Source organism: Vitis riparia, chromosome 12, assembly GCF_004353265.1.
Source record: "Vitis riparia cultivar Riparia Gloire de Montpellier isolate 1030 chromosome 12, EGFV_Vit.rip_1.0, whole genome shotgun sequence".
Classification (NCBI taxonomy): Eukaryota; Viridiplantae; Streptophyta; class Magnoliopsida; order Vitales; family Vitaceae; genus Vitis; species Vitis riparia.
Genome location: NC_048442.1, coordinates 8,733,398 through 8,761,156, shown reverse-complemented (window position 1 = coordinate 8,761,156; position 27,759 = coordinate 8,733,398). Strand labels below are relative to the sequence as shown.

General features: G+C 36.3%; 1 protein-coding gene and 2 long non-coding RNA genes across 3 annotated transcripts; 2 read left to right on the top strand and 1 right to left on the bottom strand.

Moving 5' to 3' along the window:
* Positions 1–97: 97 nt before the first annotated feature.
* On the bottom strand, positions 98–25,714 carry LOC117926529 (disease resistance protein RUN1-like). The gene is given in 10 exon segments (XM_034845650.1): positions 98–506; positions 1,698–1,766; positions 2,950–2,985; positions 2,987–3,684; positions 3,766–4,322; positions 4,746–5,388; positions 5,481–5,864; positions 5,969–6,507; positions 6,510–7,063; positions 25,100–25,714. Coding segments are annotated over 10 exon segments (4,005 nt in total). The 5' UTR covers positions 25,603–25,714; the 3' UTR covers positions 98–484.
* LOC117926532 lies at positions 8,009–8,386 on the top strand. The gene is made up of 2 exons (XR_004653153.1): positions 8,009–8,060; positions 8,243–8,386. It is a non-coding gene; the product is annotated as an uncharacterized LOC117926532 (long non-coding RNA).
* On the top strand, positions 20,916–21,293 carry LOC117926534. The gene is made up of 2 exons (XR_004653154.1): positions 20,916–20,967; positions 21,150–21,293. It is a non-coding gene; the product is annotated as an uncharacterized LOC117926534 (long non-coding RNA).
* Positions 25,715–27,759: the final 2,045 nt, after the last annotated feature.

Genomic DNA, 27,759 nt, shown 5'->3' with positions numbered 1-27,759 from the left:
TAAAAAAGAGTTTAATGCAAAAGTATTTAAAAATAAAAACTTGAGTTAAAATGTGATGATTATAATGTGTGAAATGTGAAAAACCTTTGTCACAACATGAAAGACTTAGCAACTTCAATAGACTTGAATTGTCTAAGTGCCACATGAGAGCTTAAGAAATACTTAAATCCGTGACACTTGTCTTCCACCATCTATAGAAGCTCCAACCACTAACTTGAAGATACAGAGAGGGTGACATGCTTCATATGCTTCATCAAGGTCAATTACATACCCACAAGAATTGACCATAACCACACATCTTATGGGCAAAAACATATATCAATTCGAGTTTTCATTTTTTAACATTCCTAATTCACACTTTCAATACACAAATTGTACCATCTTTCTTGATGGTCATGATTGTAAGAGACTAATCCTATGCAAGAGTAGACCACCTTAGCAACATTTGGAATCTCACTTGCATCTTGAGATTAACTTCTCCTCATTATCCTTGTTTCCACCTGAAGCTAAAGAATAAAACACAACATTCCAATGTCATTAACATAGTACAACAAACACACTATAATTATTAACACAAGTATATTTCACAAGGTTGTGTCTGATTTCCAAAATTCATTTTCATTTTCCTTCGTACTTGGATTTTTTCATGAGAAAATAATTTTCATGAGGATTTTTCTTTCCTTATACTTTCTTGAAATCAAACATAGTGATAGGGAATCACATATCATTAGATACACTTCATGCTAATGAAGCTAAAATCATACCCCTAAAATGTTCAAATTATAACATAATCATCAAAGGAACTAATAACATAATTAATAGGTATTAATCATTGACTTAAGAATTAATTTAAACATATATAAATTATTGTTTACCTATAATAATAGTAAGGAATTTATAACTAACTATCATGCGGTAGATGGAGGATTTAATATAATGATACTTAGTGCCTTATACCAAGCACATGAGAAAAAATATATATCCTAGTTAATTGTCGATTGCACTACCACTTTTTTTTTTTTTTACCTCCTAAAACATTAAACTTATGTTTTATTTTATTTTTTAATAATTGAAAAACCTTCCATGGCTAAGCCTATAGGACTCTATGGGGAACCAAACCTCAAAGTGTTAATCGCGTCACAATAACTAGCACTAGATAAATTCAAAGTATCATTAGTGGCAGGATTCAAACTCAGGACCATGTGTCACTTAGTGGGACCACACTTCTCAATATTCGCCTTCACCAATTGGACCACTCTAGTAGGTTTAAACTTATGTTTGACTCCTAGTGAGTACCAAGGAAACAATAAAAAAATGTCAAGAAAAATGATAAATGTTTGGTTTCATTGTAAAAAATATGGAAAAATTAAATATAATTAAAATTAGTTAGAACTACATACATTTTAAAATTATTTAATTTTTATATCATGAAGCAAAATAATTGAAATAAGATTGAAGAAACATATGAAAATAATTGATTGACTTTAAATCTTGTTTTTATTCTTTTTCACTTTTTATTTCCTTTTAATTTTTTTTTCTCTATTTTCTTTCCCTTATATTTTCCTTCAAGTTTTCCAAAAACCAAACATAATCGCACAAAACAGGGATCAAGGGAAAGAGAAAATAGTAAAGAAGTTGAAGAGACTTTAATCAATTTTCTACATGTACTAAAAGGATAAATGAACAAAATGACTTACCAATAAGTTGTTAGGAAAAAACATGAAGTCCGCCTGCAGCTACCACATGTGATTTCGTTCTGATCGGTACTATCACAAATTTCACTTAAGATTAGTATGATCATTTGTTAAGTAAACTTCACGAGCACATCACAAATTTCACATAAGTAAATATAAGATTAATCCAAGACTTCCATCTCAAGAAATAGACAATAAGTATGCATGTTTAAAAATGTTTTAGCATACTTAAAGAAATTTAATTCTTAAATACAAAAACTATAAACAATTTGACTAATAAAACTATTCAAATCAATATATGGGAGTTTCATTATTTATTGCCATCAAGTAAGAATGTGTTTGAGAGTAATTCTAGAAAGCATTTATAATATTTCTAACACTTGAATGATAAAAAATTTCAAATATTAAAAATATTAAGAGTACGTTAGATCATGTTTGGCAGTGATTTTAGAAAGCACTTCCAACTTTTTTAACGCTTGAAAAATTTTATCATTCAAGTGTTAAAAATACTAAAAACATTTTCTAGAATTACTATCAAACACACTCTAAATTTTTACATATATCTACCTTATAATACATTCAAATTTAACTTCTAATTTGTGTACATGATCTTCTCTAACTAATTTTGATAACTTATTCAAATTTTATCTTAAAAACAAGTATAAAAAAATTAATTAAACAAATAATTAATTAATGTTATGTCTAATAAGGTAATGAAGAATCCCTACAACTTCATAATCACTTTGTAGAGGTTTTTATTTAACTAATTAAATAAATAAATAACGAAAAAAAAGAAAAGCAATTCACTCTACCATATCTATGCTATATATGTACAAAAAAAAAAAAAAAAAAACTATACATGTTTTTAAACTAATGATGACTTTCAAAGTTAGTTGAAGTTATTTTTCATATTTTTTGAAAATGAAGAAATTCTATAAAATGTGGTACATGCATAGTTATGATATCAATCACTATAAACTATGTTTGAATCTTAGAGAATACTTAGGAAATAAAAAAACACTGAGAAAAATTATTTTTTATACTTGGTTTTTCTATAGAAAATATGAAAGAAAATAAAATATATTTAAAATTGATTAGAGATGTATACATTTTTAAATTATTTAATTTTTATATAATAGAGAAAAATAAGTGAAATGAGTTAAAAGAAATATACAAAAATAGTTTATTAACTTTAAAAATAATTTAAAAAGGAGAGACGTTAGAATACATGAAAAAGGGTTGATAATGCACTTACTGATGGAGTTCAAAGCGAGAGATGGGTGTTGGGTGCTCCCAATCTTTTATAATGTGGCTCCTCCACTACATCGGGTAAGGAATCATCACGTCTTCTCTTACGGTTTCCATCTGTGCCTTCAAGTATTACTGATCCAATGTCACCAAAATTCCCAAGAAGATCTAACGTGGGAATATGGTAGTGTTCATCATCTTGATTAGCCCCATGAACATTACCATCGGTATCTTGTAATGCTGATCCATTGTCACCAGAATTCTGAGGATGCTCCAACATGGGCATATGATTTTGTTGATCTCCCGCAAATATAAGATTGATGCTGCATTTTTTTATGGTTGTCAAAACACCCCTAAATGAAGCATTAATATGTGTGTATTTATGGTGATGCTCTTTCGGAATAGCAATCTTAGGATACCACCAAACCCATACTTGATCTCTCAAATCTTTACAATTACCATGGGTCCAACACCCACACTGAAACCGGCAATCATCCTTGAATTCAAATCCATTGCCATGTAAATTCAATTCACACTCGAGATCAAGATAACAGTAATCAAAATCAGATCTAGGAATATGCCGACAAACACATGATACAACAAATCCTAGGAAGTCAGGATCTTCATACCAATTCGTTGGAAGCTCTGTTATTACTTCACTTCCGATGTTCTGATACCTTATCCACTCTGGAATTCCACTACTTTCAGGAATAACAGCTCTGAGTTTCCAGCATTTCAACTCCTGCACAAATTATTATGTAAATATTGACTTTATATAAAAAAAGGTTTAAGTGGCATAATTAAAAAAAAAATATTGCATTACCTCTGTTGTGGATTTCAACCAGTTGAGGTGGCAAAGCCAGAGCAGACCTGATAAATCTTCCTTGCTTGTGCAATGGTATGCGTCTATTTCTTGTAGACTTGAAGGAAGCACCAGAATTTGTCCAGCCATTTTGCATTGACTGATATTAAGTTTTTGCAGATTGCAAAGCTGATTGCTTATTAATCCTTCCCACAGGTCTGAGCAGCCACCGAGGATAAGTCTTTGAAGATTTTTCAACCTAGAAATGTTGGTGGGAAGATCCTTAATAGCAGTAATTTTCAAATGAAGCTCCTTTAAACTTTTCATGTTCCCTCCCTTCTCTGGAAATTTCTCAAACTTTGAGCAATCAGAGAGATCAAGAGTCTCAAGAGATTCCAAGTCTCCAATGCTATCAGGCAGATCCTTAATAGCAGTATTTTTTAAAGAAAGCTCCTTTAAACTTTTCATGTTCCCTCCCTTCTCCGGAAATTTCTCAAACTTTGAGCAATCGGAGAGATCAAGAGACTCAAGAGATTCCAAGTCTCCAATGCTATCAGGCAGATCCTTAATAGCAGTATTTTTTAAATCGAGGTCCCATAACCTTTTCATGTTCCCTCCCTTCTCCGGAAATTTCTCAAACTTTGAGCAATCAGAGAGATCAAGAACCCAAAGAGATTCCAAGTCTCCAATGCTGTCAGGCAGATCCTTAATAGCAGTATTTTTTAAATGAAGCTCCATTAAACTTTTCATGTTCCCTCCCTTCTCTGGAAATTTCTCAAACTTTGAGCAATCAGAGACATCAAGAATCACAAGAGATTCCAAGTATCCAATGCTATCAGGAAGACCCTTGATCGCAGTATTGTTTAAATGAAGCTCCGTTAAACTTTTCATGTTCCCTCCCTTCTCTGGAAATTTCTCAAACTTTGAGCATTTAGAAAGATCAAGCAACTCAAGAGATTCCAAGTCTCCAATGCTATCAGGCAGATCCTTAATAGCAGTATTTTTTAAAAGAAGCTTCTTTAAACTTCTCATATTTCCTTGGATCTCCGGAAATTTCTCAAACTTTGAGCATTTAGAAAGATCAAGAGTTGGAAGAGATTCCCAGTTAGCAATACCTGTTGGGAGTTCTTTAATAGCAGTATTGGTTAAAACAAGCCGCTGTAAACTTTTCATTTTTGCTCCATTCTCCGAAAATTTCTCAAACTCAAAACAATTAGAGAGATCAAGAATCTCAACAGATTCTAAGTCAATGCTGCTTGGAAGTTCTCTAATAGCAGTCTTGCACAAATATAGAAGCCGTAAACTTCTCATATTTTGTTGGTTCACCAGACATTTCTCTAAGTTTGAGAGTCCACAAGGATAAAGATCCCAATTGCAAAAGCTTGAACATTTGGAGAGATCGAGAAATTCAAGAGATTCCAATTTGCTAATGCTACTTGGCAAACCCTTGAGCTTATGACACCGCCTCAAATTTAAGGTAGTAAGCTTCTTGAGATCTCCAACAGATGGGTGAATATCAATCAAGCTTACACAACCGTTAAGAATTAGTCTCTCCAAATTTGACAGGCTTGAGAATTTTGGCATTTGATCGAGCTTCTTTGAGTAACTTAGATCAATGACCTTTAAACTTTCAAGATACTGCACCTAAAGAAAATAGTTTCAATAAAAGAAATAACTATTAGTAATTTTAAAATCAATATAAAGCAAAAGAAATCATTATTAAATGATAATAATACCTCATTCTCTGGCCATAGTTGTTTTATGTTGCTACACTTCAAGTGAAGTTCAACAAGGTTCTCTCCATCAAAATTTGATGGTAAAGAATCTAAAGGATACCCATGCCAATAAAGATACCTTAACTCATAAGAAGGAATTTTAAAATCTAGGCCAAGTTGCATTTTAGAAGCAATTTTCATTACAGAATAATGATAATCCTTACAAGCCATTATATCTTCTCCCTCTTCCTCAATGTCCTCATAAAAAGAATAATGATCTAGATTGACATTTGAATGAACTTTGAGCAATCGAAGACTAGTCATCTTTGAGAAAACATTTGAATTGAAGCGTACTCTTTTTAACTTAGACAAGTCCAAGTTAATTGTTTCAACTCCTTTTATTCCCTGAAAAATAACAAGGATAAGGCAAACATAAATATAAACTAACTCAACTTATATGGATATATCTTTAACTAGAGCTTAAGTGAATTTATGCATTAGGCTCTTACCTCATATGTTGTAAGCGCACGGTTAATATCATGGGGATCCCACAATCTGCTCCATTTGTTTGGCTCATCAGGAAATTTTTCACGAACAATTTCCCAGCCCATACGTTGTATCAAATCATGCATACGTATTTGGTTGTATGGGAGAGTTATAAGACACTTATCAATTAGATTTTTTATTCCAATTTCTGTAGGGAAATCACAAGCATCTAATATTCTTGACACAAAATCTCTACCTTCACCGTTAAAAAAACATGCAACATCAAGAAATATGCTTTTTTCTGTACGATCTAATCCATCATAGCTTCGTTTAAGCACATTGTGAATTTCCGCTTCAGGTTCTCTGTCCAATTTACGCAATTCACTTTCCCATTCAGGTATTGTCTTGTTGAATAAGAGAGAACCTAGAACTTTTAGAGCTAATGGAAGCCCTTGACAATAGCCTACAACACGACATGCGAGGTTTCTGTAATCTGATTTGGGAAGATTTTGTTTAAAGGCATACAAACTGAAAAGTTCACAAGCTTCTTCAGGATTCAAACCTCAACCTCATATAAGTCATCCACTTCTTGTACAGCTAACACATGTTTATTTCTAGTTGTTATGATGACACTACTTCCTTCTCCAAGACATTCACAATGTCTAAGTAGAGCTTTTAATTGATTTTGATCACCAACATCATCAAGAACGATAAAAACCCTTTTAGATGAGAGAATGATTTTTATCATACTTGCTCCTTGGTCAACATTGTTTATATTTTGACTTCCCTCTCCCTTTAGGATATCATCAAGAAGTTGACGTTGCAATTGACATAAACCTTCGGTATTGGGAACCTCTCCAATACTTTCGAGAAAGCTCATATATTCAAATTCACAAGAAAGTTCATTATAAACAACTTTTGCGATTGTTGTCTTACCTATCCCACCAACTCCACATATCCCAACAATACGAACATCACTTGATTCCATATGCAATCGCAAAATCATCTCTTTTACACGGGAACCTATACCAACTAAATTGGCACCAACATCAAGCCTCTTACATTTCAATTGACGGAATATGCTATTAGTTATTTCTTTAATTTGATTGGACTCATACCTGCCAATTATAAAAGGACAACATGTTAAGCAATGAGCCACAATTGTAAATAAAACACATTAAATTTGACATCTTTACGAGAAATAAATTAAAGTAGAATAGAATATATTAAAGATATTAGTTCATTTACATTTTTAGGACATTTTTCTTTGTATCAAGTATGCATGAGAAAAAAAATTAAAACATGAATTTTGTTAAAATAGAAATTTAGTGCCATAATGGAGGACAATGATTATGAATCGAGATATTACTTTATCATTCATGCACATTTCAAAAACTCTTTAACAGCCCATGGCAATTAGAAACCTTGTAGGAGCAAATATTTTTTTCTTTGACATTCGTTGTATACCTTGTAATGCATGAAGCCTCATTGTAGATATAGTACTCAACCTCTTAATATAAGAAGTTTTAGATTAAAAACCCCATGTTCAATTCCTCAAGCTTCAAAACTTATTTATCCCACAACATCATCACCTTATTATTCATTTATATGATAAAAATTAAAAATTAAAGGCTTGTAAACAAGTTATTCATTTGTATTTTATTTTGAGTTGAGTTGATTTCCTTTAGCATCATCTATAAAGAATTAACTTCCTAACCTATGTTCTTTATTGTCTATATATATACACACACAAACTCTCTGGGAAGTTGAATACCTACTAAACAATTTACGTTACTGTAGACCCCCCCCCCCCCCGGTTGGTTAGGACCCCAAGGCAAAGTATGGTTTTTATTATTTTTTATTATGAGAGTGGGTGAGATGGGAAAGAATGGAGGTGGGGGTTGTTGGTGGCAGGAAGGGTGGCAGAGAACAAGGGGCAGGGAAAGAAAAAAAAAAGAAAAGAAAAGGAGGAGTTACACAGGAGGGGGGGTCCGGAGCTTGAGCGGGGGGTTTTTTTTTGAAGAAGTGACAAGAGAGGGATTTTTGTGGGAGGATAGAGGGGGGCGTCTCAAGCTGAGTTGAGGAGAAGCTGCTACTGGAGAGAGGTATTTCCAGGTACGATTACTAAGGCTCCATGTTCTCCTATTTTCAGATTGTTTCCTTTTGGTTTCTGCATATTATTTTGTTGGCTGAATCTGAATATCAGAAACCATCATGTTATTGTTGAGCCTGAGATTGTTTTTATGCCTCCACTGTTTGGGTTATGCTCTGGTTTCTTTGTCTCTGTTTTATACCAGATTTGCAGCATTTAGAGGTATTATTTACATTCCTATTTTGGACCCCATTGTGAGGTTTATGTACATTGGCTCTCAAGTTCACTGGTAACTCATGAAGTACAGATTCACTTATTGACCCAATGATTTATGTTTATGTCTTGTTTCTATGGTTGTTATTTTTGCTGTGATTTTCCTATGTTCCTGTTGACTGTCCATGGTGTGCATCAAGTGGTGCGCTTCCACCTAGGGCTGCTCTGATTTGTTGGATAACATACCATTAATTCGAGGAGCTGTGAAAAGAAAAGAAATTTGGATCAGTTACAAAATGTTTTGAAAAGGCTAGTTACAATTGGGTTGAAGTTCCAGGGCATGTAAGTTGCTCCATGTCTAGGAATTATTATATGGCAGGAGGACTTTTGGTGGGCCATATTGGGGCATACATGCCCATTTTCCTTTTTTAAAAGCCTTTACGCTCACACGTTTCCACCAATCTTTTTTTTTTAATAAAAAATCAACTTTCAAAATTCTTGATTTTCAATCACTTCAATCTTTAAATTAATTTTTCAAAAATTCAATCTTCAAATGACACTTCAAAATTCAGTTTTTTTTAACGTTTAATTCCAATTTTCTGAAAATTCCAATATTCACATTAATTTATTTAATTATTATTATTATTTTATTTATTCATTCAAAAATTCCATTTTAAAACAATTTATTGAAATTTTCGACTTTTCGATTTTAATTTCTAATTCCAATATTTCCATTAATCTGTTTAATTATTTTATTCTATTTATTTATTCTAAAATTCCATTTTAAACAATTCATTAAAATTTCTGATTACCGAATTAAATTCCAAAAATTCCAATATTTCCATTAATCTATTTAATTATTTTATTCTATTTATTTATTCTAAAATTCCATTTTAAACAATTCATTAAAATTTCTGATTACCGAATTAAATTCCAAAAATTCCAATATTTCCATTAATCTATTTAATTATTTTATTCTATTTATTTATTCTAAAATTCCATTTTAAACAATTCATTAAAATTTCCGACTTCCGAATTAAATTTTTATTTCTGAAAATTCCAATATTCACATTAATTTATTTAATTATTATTATTATTTTATTCATTCCAAAATTCCATTTTAAAACAATTTATTGAAATTTCCGACTTTTCGATTTTAATTTCTAATTCCAATATTTCCATTAATCTATTTAATTATTTTATTTATTTATTTATTCTAAAATCCCATTTTAAACAATTCATTAAAATTTCTGATTACCGAATTAAATTCCAAAAATTCCAATATTTCCATTAATCTATTTAATTATTTTATTCTATTTATTTATTCTAAAATTCCATTTTAAACAATTCATTAAAATTTCTGATTACCGAATTAAATTCCAAAAATTCCAATATTTCCATTAATCTATTTAATTATTTTATTCTATTTATTTATTCTAAAATTCCATTTTAAACAATTCATTAAAATTTCTGATTACCGAATTAAATTCCAAAAATTCCAATATTTCCATTAATCTATTTAATTATTTTATTTTATTTATTTATTCTAAAAATTCCATTTTAAACAATTCATTAAAACTTTCGATTTCTATTTCTGAAAATTCCAATATTTCCATTAATCTATTTAATTATTATTATTTTAGTTATTTTGAAATTCCATTTTAAACAATTCTTCAAAATTCCAATTTCTGAACTTAATTTCCAATTTCCAAAATTCTAATTTCTTCTAAATTTAATTTCCAAAATTCCAATTATTATATTTAATTCCTAATACTCAAATTTTCAAACAAATTTCAAAAATCCGGTCTTCACTCGAACAATCTTAATTCCATTCCGGTTTTCAAATAATCTTTTGTTCCTCTTGACTTTATATAAGCATGAATGTCATTTTCATAATTTCAGAATAATGGAATTTGTGAGATTAATTCGTGCAAGATCAATCGAGCTTTGGTGGGGGCCCCACATAAGTGAATTTATAATTGATTGATTTAATTGCCATGAATGATAGATTTTATTATGCCCTGTGATATATCTCGTGATTGTTATTATGCACTAACCTCCTTTCTTGATAGCGCATGGTGGCTCGTTGCCCAGGTACGCATCCACATCCGCTCAGGTCATTTTCTGTATGCATGTTTAGATTCTCGCATGTGCATGATCACTCTGAGTATTCATTGATTCCCTCATCAATTGCCATGATTGCTTCATTTTATTAGTAGAGACCCGACTTTAGGGACTTAAAGGGGTGCTACGGTTTGTACCGTACCTTCCCGATAAGTAACCTGACCCCCGAACCCGATCCGGTTTTTCCCGCAGACCACCTTTTCCAAAATAAGGAGTCACACTTAGGGTTTTTCTTTCTTATTTTGTTTACCCTTTTAAAAATAAAACAAAAATAAGTGGCGACTCCAAGTCATTTTCTTAATCAAATAAAATCAATTTTTCAAAAATAAAAATCGAGCTCGCCATCGAGTGGGAAACGCATTGAGCCGAAATGCGGGGTCCACAAAATGGCGACTCCACTGGGGACGACTAGAGGGTTAAACTTGAACTTAGGATGAAGCAAATGTGGCGTTTGATAGGTCGATCAGTGGGTACCTTTCTTGTGATTGCACATTTAGAGTTTTTGATATCATTGGAGACATGCATGGATATTATATTCATTTGGGCTTTGACATGCTGATTGATTATCTTGATTGGGGCTTCCGATGCCATGATTTTTTTTTGTGCTTCATCGCTATATTTGTTTGAGACATTGACATGTTGGACTGTTGTTGATTGTTTATCTTACCTTGCTTAGCATAGTGACCCTAATTTTGCCATGTTTGTTCTGATCACCTCACATGTATAGACTTGCCATTGTATATCACTTGATTTGACATGATTGATTCTCTCGATTATATATTATCTTGATTATCATGGAGCATGCTATCATTTGCCAGATATTCTTCTCGATTAGCTTGTGTGTAGATTTGGGTGATATATACCTGTTTTGCATGACTGTCTGTTGCATGACACCTCTCATTCTGATGTGACTGCGTGAGTTGCATGTCTATGTGGGACACACACTTATCCCCTTATCTCCAAATCCTTAGTCTCGGTCGACATCATTTTCCTTGGTCTCATATTTGATACGGGTTTGTTTGCTTTGTTTGCTCTTCGACCGAGCTAGTGATTAGGAGTAGGGTCTAGCGACAGGCTATATCGATGCACGGGAGCATTCTGGAGGTGGTCGACATATTGATGCTGATTGGAGTCCGAACTTTGAAGACCTGTATAGCCCAGAGCTAGATTTCAGGGATATTTGTGTAGCCAGTGTGTTTCCTTTCTGTTTTAGCTTCCTAGGATTATCGGATGCACCCACACCATTCACTGTGCACTCTAGTTGACCGTTGAGCGTTGAGAGTTTGAGAGGTTTCACCATAGGACACCCCCTGGGATGTCGAGGTAGTGCATGTGTGGAGGTGATGACCACCTTGCATGGAAGCGCCCCGTCTCTTTGGAGGCGTGCAGAGGGTTGCGTACCACCGGAGGGTATGATCGCTTCTGCTAGGAATCTTTAAAGTCCACCCATATCCGTTTAGAGCCACCTTCACCTTGTAGGATTGAGCTATAGATCCTTTGATTAGGATTCCTTCCTCACACGTGGGTGCATCTGAGAGCCTTCAGAGCCTCTGTAGTCACAGTTTGGATTTGTTACTTCTTCTTTTTTTTAGTCTCCATTTGAGAGTGCTCAGAGATCGGTTTGAGTTTGAGTATCAGTCGGATCACCTTTATTGTGTCACCTTGGATTACGTTTTTCGCTCGATGGGCTTGTCATGTTTTTCCTTAGGGCTTTCGTTTTTCTTTCTTGGCTCGACACATCCTTTCACTTTGCTGACACTTACTTGATACTTCGAGATATGTTCATCGATCATGATCATCTTATTTTAGCATTGTACACCTATCACGAGCCCGATACCTCATTCTTTGTTTGATCCTTGATTCAATTTTCGACTCGATGCTCATATTTTCATTACGGAAAGGTGAAAGGCACGTTTTCATGTTCACACTTTTTTTCGAGAGAGTCGCCTTGATCACCTTATTATTTTTCTCTTATGGAGCTCGAGTTGAAGGTTGATTCAAGGATATGTGGTTATAGATGGAGTATTGATCTTGTGATAGCGTGTTTTTTTTCACACCTCTTTTATCTCGGATCATTGATAGGAATTCTCTGGTCACATTTGTAGCCATCTCACAGTGGACACCTTTATGACTCTAAAGTTTTCGTCATACATCCAGATTTCGGATTGCCATCTCAGGACCATGTGCTTGCATGTTGTATTGTTGTATTTTAGAGTTTTATCTCGTGTCCTTCATATGTTTTGTTTGCATTGTAGGGAGTCAGTTTAGGAGTCGTTTGAGTCTGGAGTCACATTCTTGGAGGAGAGTTGGAGGACGATTGATCAGAGCAGATTCATATCCGAGTTCAGACAGTTCAGTTGAGATGTCGGACGAGCTAGCTTCCACACTTGCTTCCTTTCAGGAGTTCATGGTCGGAGTCAGTAGACGCTTGGATCAGATAGAGAGTTCTCGCCAGGATCCTCATCCGGCTGGCATGGTCACTGACGAGACGATTCCTCATGCATCTCAGACAGCACAGACTCGTCCACCTGGGGTTTCACTTGGTACTCCGTTCCATCTGGCAGATCATTATGAGACCATTCCACCACCTACTGTCACAGTGCCACCTCCCATTGTTCCCATTATTGAGGATACTCGTTTAGCCGAGCAGGAGGCCAAGCTTGAGAGGCTTGAGTCCATGATGAGACGGATCAGATTGCAGGACGGGGGTTTGACTTGGGATGACAGAGATGGCATACCGGTGGCTAGCTTGCCCGCCAAGTTTCGCATGCCGGACATCGAGCGTTACAGTGGGATTGGTTGTCCCAAGATCCACTTGAGATTGTTCAGCACGATCATGAGGGCACATGGTATCGATGATGCGCAGTTGGTGGCCCTCTTTCCTATGTCACTTAGTGGAGCAGCTCAGAGGTGGTTTGCTTCGGTTGAGCCTTCGAGACTCCGCACCTGGGGGGATGTGGCTCATGAGTTCCTGACTCAGTTTGCTTTCAGTGCTGATATTGACGTGTCTAGACGAGAGTTGGAGGCCACCAGGCAGAGACCAGACGAGTCTATTTCTTCCTTTGTCACTCGTTGGAGGGCAAAGGTGGCTGGTATGATAGACCGGCCTAAGGAGCAGGATCAGATTGATATGGTTCTTCGGAACCTACAGCCGAGGTTCGCGAGACGTCTTGTGGGCGTCCCATTTCAGGACCTCAAGAGTCTGGTTCAGGCGGCTTTTAGTGTTGAGGAGGCTATTGCTCGAGGATTATGGACAGATACTGCTATTTCCCCTGACAGTAAGGGGAAGAGGCCGATTGGATCATCTACCAGATCTGGAGAGGTTGGTGCTATTAGTTATCAGCACCAGAGGCCCGCGCGTCACTCAGCTTATAGGCTTCCTACAGTCAGAGCTCCTTTCTCTCTTCCACAGTATCAGTATCAGCTGGATTATGCTCAGGAGCCTTACATTGCTCAGACTAGCATGCAGCCGCGACCACCACATCCGAGAGCCGCTACTCACCCACCGCCTAGACCATATGCACAGAGGCCCGCGAGACAGTTCACTCCGTTGGGCATGACTTTGACTAGAGCTTTTGAGAAGCTTAGGGACGCTGGAGTGATTGTTCCTTTGGCGCCGAGGCCTTTGCCCATCCTATTCCTCCTCATTTCCGTTCACATGAGCACTGCTTGTATCATCAGATTCCGGGGCACGATACTGAGCGTTGTTCAGCACTCCATCATGCGATACAGGATTTGATCGATTCAGGGTTGGTCAACTTGGTTGGGCCAAGTGTGACCACCAATCCTCTGCCTACGCATTCTACACATGCAGTTCCTCCTCCTCCTGGTCTTCAATAGATTGATTTGGATGTTGATGGTATCGACGATCGCATAGTATTTTGGGGACATCTCGTGTTGGGGACTTGTTTCAGTTGACATGGGTACATCATTTTGCAGCGGTTTAGCTCAGAGCACCTTTCATTTTGATTTATGGTCGTCGTCAGAGTCGTTCCCGTTCTGTCGAGTCCAGTTTGGTTCAGAGTTGTTGTTTATAGTTCATGCTGGGAGTCTAGTCTTTTGTAGTCCTCTATCGCTTCACACATGATGTACTCGTTTGGTTCATTTAGTGATATGATCTTTTTATTTTGAGTGTGTGTTATTCTCTTTTCTAATGAGTATGTTTTGCATACCTTGCGTTGATGTGTGCTATGCTTTCGATATGAGACATATTTTCACTTATGCATCATGATCACTTTGGCCTGACTTATCATGGAGGATATTGAGCCTATTGGCCTAGGATTAGGAGATTGACCTAGGGAGTTCGAGACTGTGACCCATTTCACCTTCCGTTCAGAGCATTACCATATCCATATTCATACCCTGACTCTATGGACTTGGCGACCTACCCATTTTAAGCCTGACATGACACCACCCTTTGGTACCATCGTACGACTTTACTACCCTCGTTCGCCTTATCATGCTACAGTACCATCGCATTTCCTTTCCATCATTTCCTTGATCTGACTAGGTAGAGTCCGAGATGGTTAGACCCGAGGTGAGCCTTACTCGATGATAGATGGATCGTGATGAGATAGTGGCTTGACCGTTTGGCGATACTGTTGAGATGGAGGGGTTATCATGGAGCATCCAGATTTGAGTCGTTACATGTGATTTGAGAGAGTTGGGATGATTAGAGATGGTGATTTTATGAGATGACGGTGAGTGGCTTGTGATGATAGAGTGAGTTGATTTTCATAGTACATTGATGGTTGTCATGGAGCATCAGTGGGAGTTTTCGCACGATTTCAGAGGAGTCGCCATGACTATGTTGGATGGATGCCAGTTTTTAGTATTGGCCATGTGAGATCTCGAAAGCACGATGTTTGAGGTTTTGGTCAAAGGATGGGTGGCCATCATTTCATGAGCCTATTTACTTTATCACCCTCACATATAGAGTTACCTGTTGCTAGCCCTTTGAGCCTCACACGAGCACATAGCCTTTTCTTTCATCACCTCGTTTACCTATTACACCGGGTTGGGGACCCTATAGTGCTTGCATGCTATGATTGGATACGTCATGAGTTCCAGACCTGACATACATATTCAGGCCTCATTCCTCACTCTTCATTGTGATGTTTTCCTCTTTGACATCATCTCATCACTTTTTCCGACATCACATATCACTACTTGTGATATTCGTTCCGTCTTTTCTCTCATCATTGATTACTCGACATTATCTTGTTTCACCTTGAGTGGTGGTTTTTCACACGTCACTGCATGGAGGATTGTCACATTCTTTCCTATCATTCACCCCACGGGCAGTGGTTCAGAGATGTTATTTTGAGAGGTTGTCTTGTTGGTGAGGATTCATGTTACATTCGTATGTGGAGAGGGTTTGATCATTTGGGTATGTATTTTCATGGGAGTTCATTCATTATTGATCAGAGTATGCGCAAAAAAAAAAAAAAAAAAAAAAAAAAAAAGATAAAAAAAAAGAAAAGATAAAGATAAAATAAAAAAATGATGATAGCGCATTATTCATCGTATCATTCTTCATTGGGCATGTGTATGGACGTGCCAGGTTGCTTCATTGAGTTCATATGATAGAGAGAGTTCGTATGAGAGCTCCTTTCTGGGATTCATCTTGATGTATATTTTGGGTGAGAGTATGAGTCATCCATTCGATTTTTGTGAGAGAGGCGAGCGACCTTTTCTTTAGTATCTCTGGATCCTTGCTCTATCCATCATTCCATCTATTTCAGATGTGACTATTTTCCATGTTTTGATGCAAGTTGACCATCACTCACTTTTCTATCTCTTCGTCTTCTTCTATCTTTATTTTATTCCTCCATTCCACTCTACCTCATTTGATTTCTTTCTTTTCTCATCATGCTTGATGTTTGACTTGGGTTCAGCATCCACACATCATACTTGTTCATTCGATGTGACCATTCATTTATCATCACTTTTCATATGGGGACGCCTAGGTTTGGGACTCATGACGCTTTCTACGCATTGCATCTCATGCACGAGGGGTATGGGGATTATATCATTGGGATCTTTGAGCCTAGTTTCCTTTCATTTCTTTCACCCTATTACCTTGGCCTACGTTACGTCCCGTGTCTGAAGACCACCCTGAGGCCATTACTTCACATTGTGTTTGATGGCTCACACATGGGTAATACTCGAGCTTGGTTGGTGATTATTTCTCGGAGCGTGGTGGATGAGGAGTTGAGATGATGATTTACATTGGGGCATACCTTTCTTATCAGTGATGGATCTTCAGAGGCGGCGTTATCTATACTGGGGCATACCCCGCTCATCGATGACGTTTTCTTTCGGGATGATGTCTTGCACTAAGGCATAGTCAGTTCGCTTCTTCACTTGGATTATGATGTCACTTGGATTATGATGGATTAGCAGTTGTTGGATGACCCTACACTGGGGCATAGCCATTTCAGAGAGCGCTTTTATTGGAGATACAGTCACTCTACTCATTGATGGTTGATTTTTGAGATCACGATTTATTTTGGGGCGTAGCCCTCTCATCGGTGATGGACTTTGATTTATCTTGGAGCATAGTCACTTTAGATGGTTTATACCGGGGCATAGCCAGTTCATTCGTACTCATAGAGCTCGGGGATTCTGATTCATATGGATTATGTTGAGACGTTTCCATTTTTGGCGTCAGGAGTGGAGATCGATTGATTTATTGATATGCACTATGCGTGGTCATTTTTAGCAATTGTTGACTTGGATGCACTGATTTACATTGGGGCATAGCCGGGATGGAGGTCATTTTTCATTGGAGCATCGCCACCCTATTGGATCCCGTACACTGGGGCATATCCATCTTTTGGAGAGAGATCAGATTGGTTCTTTACATTGGACTATTTCATATTGTCCTCATTACATACTGGGGCATAGCCACCTAGTTGGATGTTTCGACACCGAGATTTGACTTTCTGTTTGTGATTGCTGTTTCCGATGGATTATAGAGTTATTGACGCCTTGGGTCTAGTCTTCTTGGCATACTTGGATGATCTTGGATATCTCCCTACCTTTCATTTCATACTCAGACATTTCACCCTTGATACTCTCATGCCTTCTATCATACCAGAGCCTGATCATTACCTTATTTTATCCTACACATCCCATCGTGACACATGACCTCACCCTTTTCTCGATTAGGAGGAGATGTAGATCAGTCCTCGATCACCTTGGTTGTGTTTTCATACATCTTTTGGACTTTAGGTTCAACATCTTCCATGATGGCAGGGCCTAACAGATTGTTGACTTATTAGTGACGATGTTTTCATTTTGATAGTTGGCATGTTGAGTGTTGATTTGCTTGCTCTTTTCATTTTGAGCACTGGTCATCATTATTGTTGTTATTCATCAGTTAGTTTTGTTTTGTCAGCATGGTGTCACGATACATGGTCCTGTTTGGCATTACCTATTTGAGGTTGGACATTTTCATTACATGATGGATGAGCATATTTCAGAGTACAGTAGTTTTGAGGCATTTTGCATCTCTGTCTGTTCATCATTGCATACTGGGGCATACCCCCTTCTCTGAGAGCATTAGACCTTCCATAGGTTTCATTCACTTTTCGATCTAGTTGTTAACCTCTGCGAGTCACATACTGGGGCATACCCTCCTTCCTTGGATCACTAGACCTTCCACATGTTTCATTCACTTTTGGATCTAGTTGTTGACTCCCTTGAGTTGCATACTGGTGCATACCCCCATTCCCTAGGATCATTGGACCTTCCATAGGTCTCATTCACTTTTTGGTCTAGTTGTTGACCCTCACCGTTACATATTGGGGCATTCCCCCTCCTCTCAGAGCACCGAACTTTTCATAGGTTTCATTCACCTTTTTGACCTAGTTATTAACCCCTGCGAGTTGCATACTGGGGCATACCCTCCTTTTCTAGCCTTCTTTAGGATCATCGGACCTTTCACTTGCTTCACTATTTTTTGACCTAGTTGTCGATCCTCATGAGTTGTCATACTAGGGCATATCCCCTCCTTCCGAATTTGCTTGCATCGTTATCCTGGATATCCTTTGGCTTTGGGCCACTTGATTAGATCACCATCATGTCAGTTTAGTTTTTGGACCGCACCTATATCGATCGGTCATTATCGTGTCAGTTTGAGTCGGGGCCGCACCTATATCGATCGGCCATCTCATTATCATGTCAGTTCAGTTTCTGGGACCGCACCTATATCGATCAGTCATTATCGTGTCAGTTTGAGTCAGGGCCGCACCCATATCGATCGGCCATCTCCTTGTCATGTCAGTTCAGTTTCTGGGACCGCACCCATATCGATCGGTCATTATCGTGTCAGTTTGAGTCGGGGCCGCACCTATATCGATCGGCCATCTCCTTGTCATGTCAGTTCAGTTTCTAGGACCGCACCTATATCGATCGGTCATTATCGTGTCAGTCTGAGTCGGGACCGCACCTATATCGATCGGTCATTATTGTGTCAGTTTGAGTCGGGGCCGCACCTATATCGATCGGCCATGTCCCTGTCATGTCAGTTTTCGAGTCGGGACCGCACCTATATCGATCGGTCATCTCCCTCTCATGTCAGTTTTCGAGTCGGGGCCGCACCTATATCGATCGGCCATCTCCCTGTCATGTCAGTTTTCGAGTCGAGACCGCACCTATATCGATCGGCCATCTCCTTGTCATGTCAGTTTGTGTTTCTAGGACCGCACCTATATCGATCGGTCATTATCGTGTCAGTTTGAGTCGGGGCCGCACCTATATCGATCGGCCATCTCCTTGTCATGACAGTTCAGTTTCTGGGACCGCACCTATATCGATCGGTCATCATCCTATCAGTTTGAGTTCGAGTCGGGGCCGCACCTATATCGATCGGCCATCTCCCTATCATGTCAGTTTTCGAGTCGGGACCGCACCTATATCGATCGGTCATCATCCTATCAGTTTGAGTTCGAGTCGGGGCCGCACCTATATCGATCGGCCATCTCCCTGTCATGTCAGTTTTCGAGTCGGGACCACACCTATATCGATCGATCATCTCTCTCTCATGTCAGTTTTCGAGTCCGGACCGCACCTATATCGATCGGTCATCATCCTATCAGTTTGAGTTCGAGTCGGGGCCGCACCTATATTGATCGGCCATCTCCCTGTCATGTCAGTTTTCGAGTCGGGACCGCACCTATATCGATCGGTCATCATCCTATCAGTTTGTGTTTCTGGGACCGCACCTATATCGATCGGCCATCTCCCTGTCATGTCAGTTTTCGAGTCGGGACCGTACCTATATCAATCGGTCATTCGTCATGTCAGTCTGAGTCGGGGCCGCACCTATATCGATCGGTCATCTTCCTATCACTTCAGTTCGATTCGGGACCGCACCTATATCAATCGGTCATTCGTCGTGTCAGTCTGAGTCGGGGCCGCACCTATATCGATCGGTCATCTTCCTATCAGTTTCAGTTCGAGTCGAGACCGCACCTATATCAATCGGTCATTCGTCGTGTCAGTCTGAGTCGGGGCCGCACCCATATCAATCGGCCATCTTCCTATCAGTTCAGTTTCTGGGACCGCGCCTATATCGATCGGTCATTTTCATTCATCGTGTCAGTTCGAGTTCTGTTTGAGTCGGGGCTGCACCTATATCGATCGGCCATTTTCCTATCAGTTTGTGTTTAGTTTGAGTCGGGACCGCACCCATATAGATCGGTCATTCGTTCTTCCTATCAGGTCAGTTCAACGTCCAGATCTTTGTTTCAGTATGACATTTAGAGTCACTTTCCTCACCTGGCTACTCTGGAGCTTATTGCTTATTCATATGGCTCTTCTAGATTTCCCCTTTCACTACACATGGCATAGTTCTTTGAGTTCGTGACGCATACTTTTTTTCATGTTGTTGGGCACCCTACACCTAGTCTTCTCATGTAGTCCACATAGGGCAGTCTCCTTTAGACGCGTTTTATCCGTACTCTAAGGTGGTTCGACCATTATTCATCTTTGACATCGATCTTTGAGTCACTTTTGGAGACGTCTTAGAGGGAGCTTGGATCCTTAGTGTGGCTGCGGTGGCGGTTTGAGACATCATTTCCTTTTAGGATCAGAGCCTCGTTGTTCATCTATTAGTCTGAGTGAGTTTATATCTCACTACTGTCCCTATGGGGGTCTCCTTGATTCTTCGGTAGAGTCCACTTCATTACACTCACTTTTCACACTTACTTTTCACTCTAGTGTTCATATTCCTTACACTCGTGAGCTCTACCGAAGAGGGGCATATTTGTAGACCCCCCCCCCCCCGGTTGGTTAGGACCCCAAGGCAAAGTATGGTTTTTATTATTTTTTATTATGAGAGTGGGTGAGATGGGAAAGAATGGAGGTGGGGGTTGTTGGTGGCAGGAAGGGTGGCAGAGAACAAGGGGCAGGGAAAGAAAAAAAAAAGAAAAGAAAAGGAGGAGTTACACAGGAGGGGGGGTCCAGAGCTTGAGCGGGGGGTTTTTTTTTGAAGAAGTGACAAGAGAGGGATTTTTGTGGGAGGATAGAGGGGGGCGTCTCAAGCTGAGTTGAGGAGAAGCTGCTACTGGAGAGAGGTATTTCCAGGTACGATTACTAAGGCTCCATGTTCTCCTATTTTCAGATTGTTTCCTTTTGGTTTCTGCATATTATTTTGTTGGCTGAATCTGAATATCAGAAACCATCATGTTATTGTTGAGCCTGAGATTGTTTTTATGCCTCCACTGTTTGGGTTATGCTCTGGTTTCTTTGTCTCTGTTTTATACCAGATTTGCAGCATTTAGAGGTATTATTTACATTCCTATTTTGGACCCCATTGTGAGGTTTATGTACATTGGCTCTCAAGTTCACTGGTAACTCATGAAGTACAGATTCACTTATTGACCCAATGATTTATGTTTATGTCTTGTTTCTATGGTTGTTATTTTTGCTGTGATTTTCCTATGTTCCTGTTGACTGTCCATGGTGTGCATCAAGTGGTGCGCTTCCACCTAGGGCTGCTCTGATTTGTTGGATAACATACCATTAATTCGAGGAGCTGTGAAAAGAAAAGAAATTTGGATCAGTTACAAAATGTTTTGAAAAGGCTAGTTACAATTGGGTTGAAGTTCCAGGGCATGTAAGTTGCTCCATGTCTAGGAATTATTATATGGCAGGAGGACTTTTGGTGGGCCATATTGGGGCATACATGCCCATTTTCCTTTTTTTAAAAGCCTTTACGCTCACACGTTTCCACCAATCTTTTTTTTTTAATAAAAAAATCAACTTTCAAAATTCTTGATTTTCAATAACTTCAATCTTTAAATTAATTTTTCAAAAATTCAATCTTCAAATGACACTTCAAAATTCAGTTTTTTTTAACGTTTAATTCCAATTTTCTGAAAATTCCAATATTCACATTAATTTATTTAATTATTATTATTATTTTATTTATTCCTTCAAAAATTCCATTTTAAAACAATTTATTGAAATTTTCGACTTTTCGATTTTAATTTCTAATTCCAATATTTCCATTAATCTGTTTAATTATTTTATTCTATTTATTTATTCTAAAATTCCATTTTAAACAATTCATTAAAATTTCTGATTACCGAATTAAATTCCAAAAATTCCAATATTTCCATTAATCTATTTAATTATTTTATTCTATTTATTTATTCTAAAATTCCATTTTAAACAATTCATTAAAATTTCTGATTACCGAATTAAATTCCAAAAATTCCAATATTTCCATTAATCTATTTAATTATTTTATTCTATTTATTTATTCTAAAATTCCATTTTAAACAATTCATTAAAATTTCCGACTTCCGAATTAAATTTTTATTTCTGAAAATTCCAATATTCACATTAATTTATTTAATTATTATTATTATTTTATTCATTCCAAAATTCCATTTTAAAACAATTTATTGAAATTTCCGACTTTTCGATTTTAATTTCTAATTCCAATATTTCCATTAATCTATTTAATTATTTTATTTTATTTATTTATTCTAAAATCCCATTTTAAACAATTCATTAAAATTTCTGATTACCGAATTAAATTCCAAAAATTCCAATATTTCCATTAATCTATTTAATTATTTTATTATATTTATTTATTCTAAAATTCCATTTTAAACAATTCATTAAAATTTCTGATTACCGAATTAAATTCCAAAAATTCCAATATTTCCATTAATCTATTTAATTATTTTATTCTATTTATTTATTCTAAAATTCCATTTTAAACAATTCATTAAAATTTCTGATTACCGAATTAAATTCCAAAATTCCAATATTTCCATTAATCTATTTAATTATTTTATTTTATTTATTTATTCTAAAAATTCCATTTTAAACAATTCATTAAAACTTTCGATTTCTATTTCTGAAAATTCCAATATTTCCATTAATCTATTTAATTATTATTATTTTAGTTATTTTGAAATTCCATTTTAAACAATTCTTCAAAATTCCAATTTCTGAACTTAATTTCCAATTTCCAAAATTCTAATTTCTTCTAAATTTAATTTCCAAAATTCCAATTATTATATTTAATTCCTAATACTCCAATTTTCAAACAAATTTCAAAAATCCGGTCTTCACTCGAACAATCTTAATTCCATTCCGGTTTTCAAATAATCTTTTGTTCCTCTTGACTTTATATAAGCATGAATGTCATTTTCATAATTTCAGAATAATGGAATTTGTGAGATTAATTCGTGCAAGATCAATCGGGCTTTGGTGGGAGCCCCACATAAGTGAATTTATAATTGATTGATTTAATTGTCATGAATGATAGATTTTATTATGCCCTGTGATATATCTCGTGATTGTTATTATGCACTAACCTCCTTTCTTGATAGCGCATGGTGGCTCGTTGCCCAGGTACGCATCCACATCCGCTCAGGTCATTTTCTGTATGCATGTTTAGATTCTCGCATGTGCATGATCACTCTGAGTATTCATTGATTCCCTCATCAATTGCCATGATTGCTTCATTTTATTAGTAGAGACCCGACTTTAGGGACTTAAAGGGGTGCTACGGTTTGTACCGTACCTTCCCGATAAGTAACCTGACCCCCGAACCCGATCCGGTTTTTCCCGCAGACCACCTTTTCCAAAATAAGGAGTCACACTTAGGGTTTTTCTTTCTTATTTTGTTTACCCTTTTAAAAATAAAACAAAAATAAGTGGCGACTCCAAGTCATTTTCTTAATTAAATAAAATCAATTTTTCAAAAATAAAAATCGAGCTCGCCATCGAGTGGGAAACGCATTGAGCCGAAATGCGGGGTCCACAGTTACATAATTTTGTTATTGGTAGTTGTTACATAATTAATCAAACTATTTGATCAACTTGTTCTCAAATAAAATTGGTTAAATAATTTTGTTGCTTGTTACTTGTTACTTAATTAATCAAATTATTTTTAGAATTTGATTAAGTTGTTCTATTGATACACAAGAGATTGGTTAATTGAAATTTTTGGAGCTCGTTAATAGATAGTAATAGTCATTAATTTTATTGTTACTTGTTATATAATTATTCACACAAAATTTCAAATAAATTGATTAATTTTTGTAACATTAATGCGGATTGAATCTTGAAAATTGAAAAATTAGTAATAAATTTTGATTAAATTATTTTAGATATAGATTCTCATAAATTGATCTAAAATAGTAAAACTCATTAATTGGGTTTTAATAAGTTCATTCTACCATTTATCATAAATTCTAACTCAATATAATTGTTACTCTACTATTCTTTTTATACTAATGTCATTGCAACTACTATAAACAACAACAAAAAACAATAATATTAGTAATAAACGACAATAATAACAATAATATTAATAATTTAATTTGTAAATAAAACCCACTAATGAATGAAAAGTGAAAGAAACTTAAATTGCATGCCCATTAAATTAATATAGATGTCATCCATATAAATTGACTGCTTATTTGGTCAAATCAATACTCGAATTTCCTATTTTCTCCTTATTCATGACACATAGTCGGCTGCCCAAATGATGTACTTGAATAAAACCAACTTATAAAGCCCTAGAAAGCAATAGTTTATTTTTATTTTGAGCAAACAAATATATGCCCGTTGTTCTAATATGTTAACAACCTCAAGTAATGTTACAGTTTGTTTGGGAAGTATAAAATGTGTCTTTATAAAAATAAAAAAATAAAAAAATAAAAATTAAGGCGTTTGATAAAGAATTTAGAATTACTTATAAAAAGTAAAAAAAAAAAAAAAACACTTATAGTAATTCTTTGAGAAATACTTGATAATTTTCCCAAAAATATTTTAAAAAAAAACTTTTACTAAAAGCATTTAAATAGAATTGTCTGCTAAAAACACTCTAAAAATACTTTTAGAAAGTACTTATAGTCTAAAAAATGTTTTTGAAGAAAAAATAAAATTAACAAAATTTTGAAATTACTATAAAAAAGGTTAGAAAAAACAAATTCGTGGAAAAGAAAGCTAATTTTCTAAAAAAACACTTATACTGAGAACATTTCCTATAAAAGAATATCAAACACATGTACACATAAAAGACTTCAACTAAAAGCGTTTTGAGGAGAATTTGTGCTGAAGTAGTAGACCTCCAAATAAAAAAATTTGAGCTTATGTATTTTTATAAATATTTCAATCAACATCATCACTCTATAAATGCAAAACTAATCATTCCTATACTTACAAATAGTTGAAAAGAAATTAAAGTTACCCATCTAGTATATGCCATCCAGAAAGATTGGCTGCTTCCGTCAAGGCCGTCCTCCACCTTGGTATCTTGTCCTTCCAGTTTTCTTCATAACCGGCAAAGGCCTCTCCAAAACTACCTTCTTGCTTTCGTACATGGGATGGATCCACATGATAGAAAATTGGGAAAACAACATGTGCCGGATCTTTCTGGCACTCCATGATCTTTACCAACTCATCCAAACACCATCTCGAATGAGCATAGTTTTCAGAGAAAACAATTACGGAAGACCTTGATTCTTCAATGGCTTTCAAGAGTTCTGGAGCAATCGCTTCTCCTCTCCTGAGTTTATCGTCTCTGAAGGTGTGAATCCCTCTCCTACCCAAAGCACTGTAGAGGTGATCAGTGAAATTATAGCGGGTGTCTTCGCCTCTAAAACTCAAGAAAACATCATAAGTACTTGTTCGAGGGATGGCAGGAGTAGAAGAAGAAGAAGAAGAGGCTCTGAAGTAGCTTGTGGAAGCCATTCTGGGTTTCTATCTCAAAACTACAAAGACAGTTTAGAGGGGTTGATTTCCCTTCAGGATAGTGAGTGAATGAGGAGATTGTGCAACCCTAACTTAAAATCTAAGAAATTGGGAAGGCGCCTTCCAGGAAGTGAAGAGGAAAGTTAGGGACAGCTCTGTGTCTCTCGGGTCATTCAATCTTGAATTAAAGCAGCTGACCAACTCTCTCTCTCTCTCTCGGGCCATTCAATCGTCATCATTACGCTCCTCTACTTCACCTCCCCACCAAGTTTTTCATTTTATTTAATATTTTATTTTTTCTTTAAGCACATAAAAAAATATTAATAAAAAGTTAAAGTAGACAGAAACTATATGTGCTGGCCCACAATATGAAAATGAAAATATATTAAAAGAAAGAGGAATGGATTGATATATTTATTTTAAAGATGAATCTTATTATTATTATTGATAATATTATAATTTATAATAAATAAATAAAAATAAACTAAAATAAAAGGAAATGATTTTATTAACTTGAACTAGTCCATTTATATTGGAAGAGCTTTATCTTTGAAGTACAAATATTTTTGGAAGAAGGAAGAATAAAAATGTAACCATTAATTCTAATAAAAATCGTGATAATATTCTAAAGAGATTATTATTAAAATAAAATTTGAAATATTAAATATTAGAAAATAATCTTTTTTATACGCATATATCTAAATATAATTAAAAAATAATTTAAATCTAAATTAAAAATACTTTTATTAAAAATTAATTCATGTTATGAATGATTTAAGAGATATCAAATATTTAAAAAAAAATCAGTAAAATTATTATTTTTTTAAAATAAAATGAATTTTCACATGAAAATCAATCCAAGAAATAAAATGAATAAATTAAAAAAAAAAAAAAAACTTTATAAGACATCCTGTGAGTATAGAAAAGCATGTGAAAGTAGGTAAAGTAGGTAGAATATAAAAAAGGACATTACAATATAAAAAGTTGGGAAGACAGGTAGCTTCCTATGGCTTTCGGAAAACTGACAAGGAAAATTAAGGATAACTCTCTCTCTATTGACTTAGATATTTGTAGACCCCTTTAGTGGTGAGACCCATGCTTGCTACAGATGAAGAGGGTCAGAGACCCATGCTTGCTGATGTGATGAACAGGAAATGTAGAGACATACAGATGAAGAGGGTTAGACGCCCCATGCTTGCTGATGTGATGAACAGGAAATGGAGGGTTGGCATGCTAAAGAAGACATCAACAGAGGAACAAAAGGAGGAGACTGGGACAGAGGGGTACAGGGATCTTGGGGAAAAATGAGCCCGGTGGCCGCAAAGGGAGGACAGGTATTTTCCGGTATCACCATTTATAGCTTTTTCGAGGCTCCCTCATATTTCAATTTCTCCTTGTTTTTGTTCTCCGTGAGCTCAACCCTACTTGTGGAGCTGCTGTGTTTTTGATAATTATCAGTTTGACCTTTAAAGAATTTGTTATATTTTAATGTTTCACCTCAGCAAGCATCTTCTACTTTAATCCATTGGATGTCAGATTCATGAATGAGATAGTAAAACGGGTTTGGCATGCTTGTAAAACGTTTCAGGCTCTATGTTCCTTCCTATTTTCTTTGCTTCTTTGTTTTCGCCATGATGAAGCACTCCATCAGGCTTCGTGCTGAGAAGACTGGAAACCCGGTTTTCCTCTCGTTCCTCTTCTCGTGGGTAATGTGGGTCTGATCTTCACAAAGGGTGATTTGAAGGAGATCGACGAAGAGGTGGCCAAATACAAGGTTGGAGCTCTTGCCCGTGCTGCATTAGTTGCTCATATTGATGTCATTGTCCCACCTGATAACACTGGACTCGACCTTGCCCACACCCGAGCCTCCATCAAACCCATCTCCCCAACCTTTTCCCAACCTCTCCATCAAGGTCACTCTCCATCACCGCTAGCCGTCTATGCTGTCAATAGCACCCCCCACTCATCTTCATGCCCATCTCTCACACATTCTTGAATTCCCATGCAAACAAAGTCCCATGCATGTCGTCACCTTTCCTCTCTCTATCACCACCTTTTCATCTCTCTAAAGCACCTCTCCATTTCGCTCCTTCTATATCTTCCTCTCTGTGGATCCTCTCTCTAAGTTATCAATGGGTACGCGAATCCCATCTCACC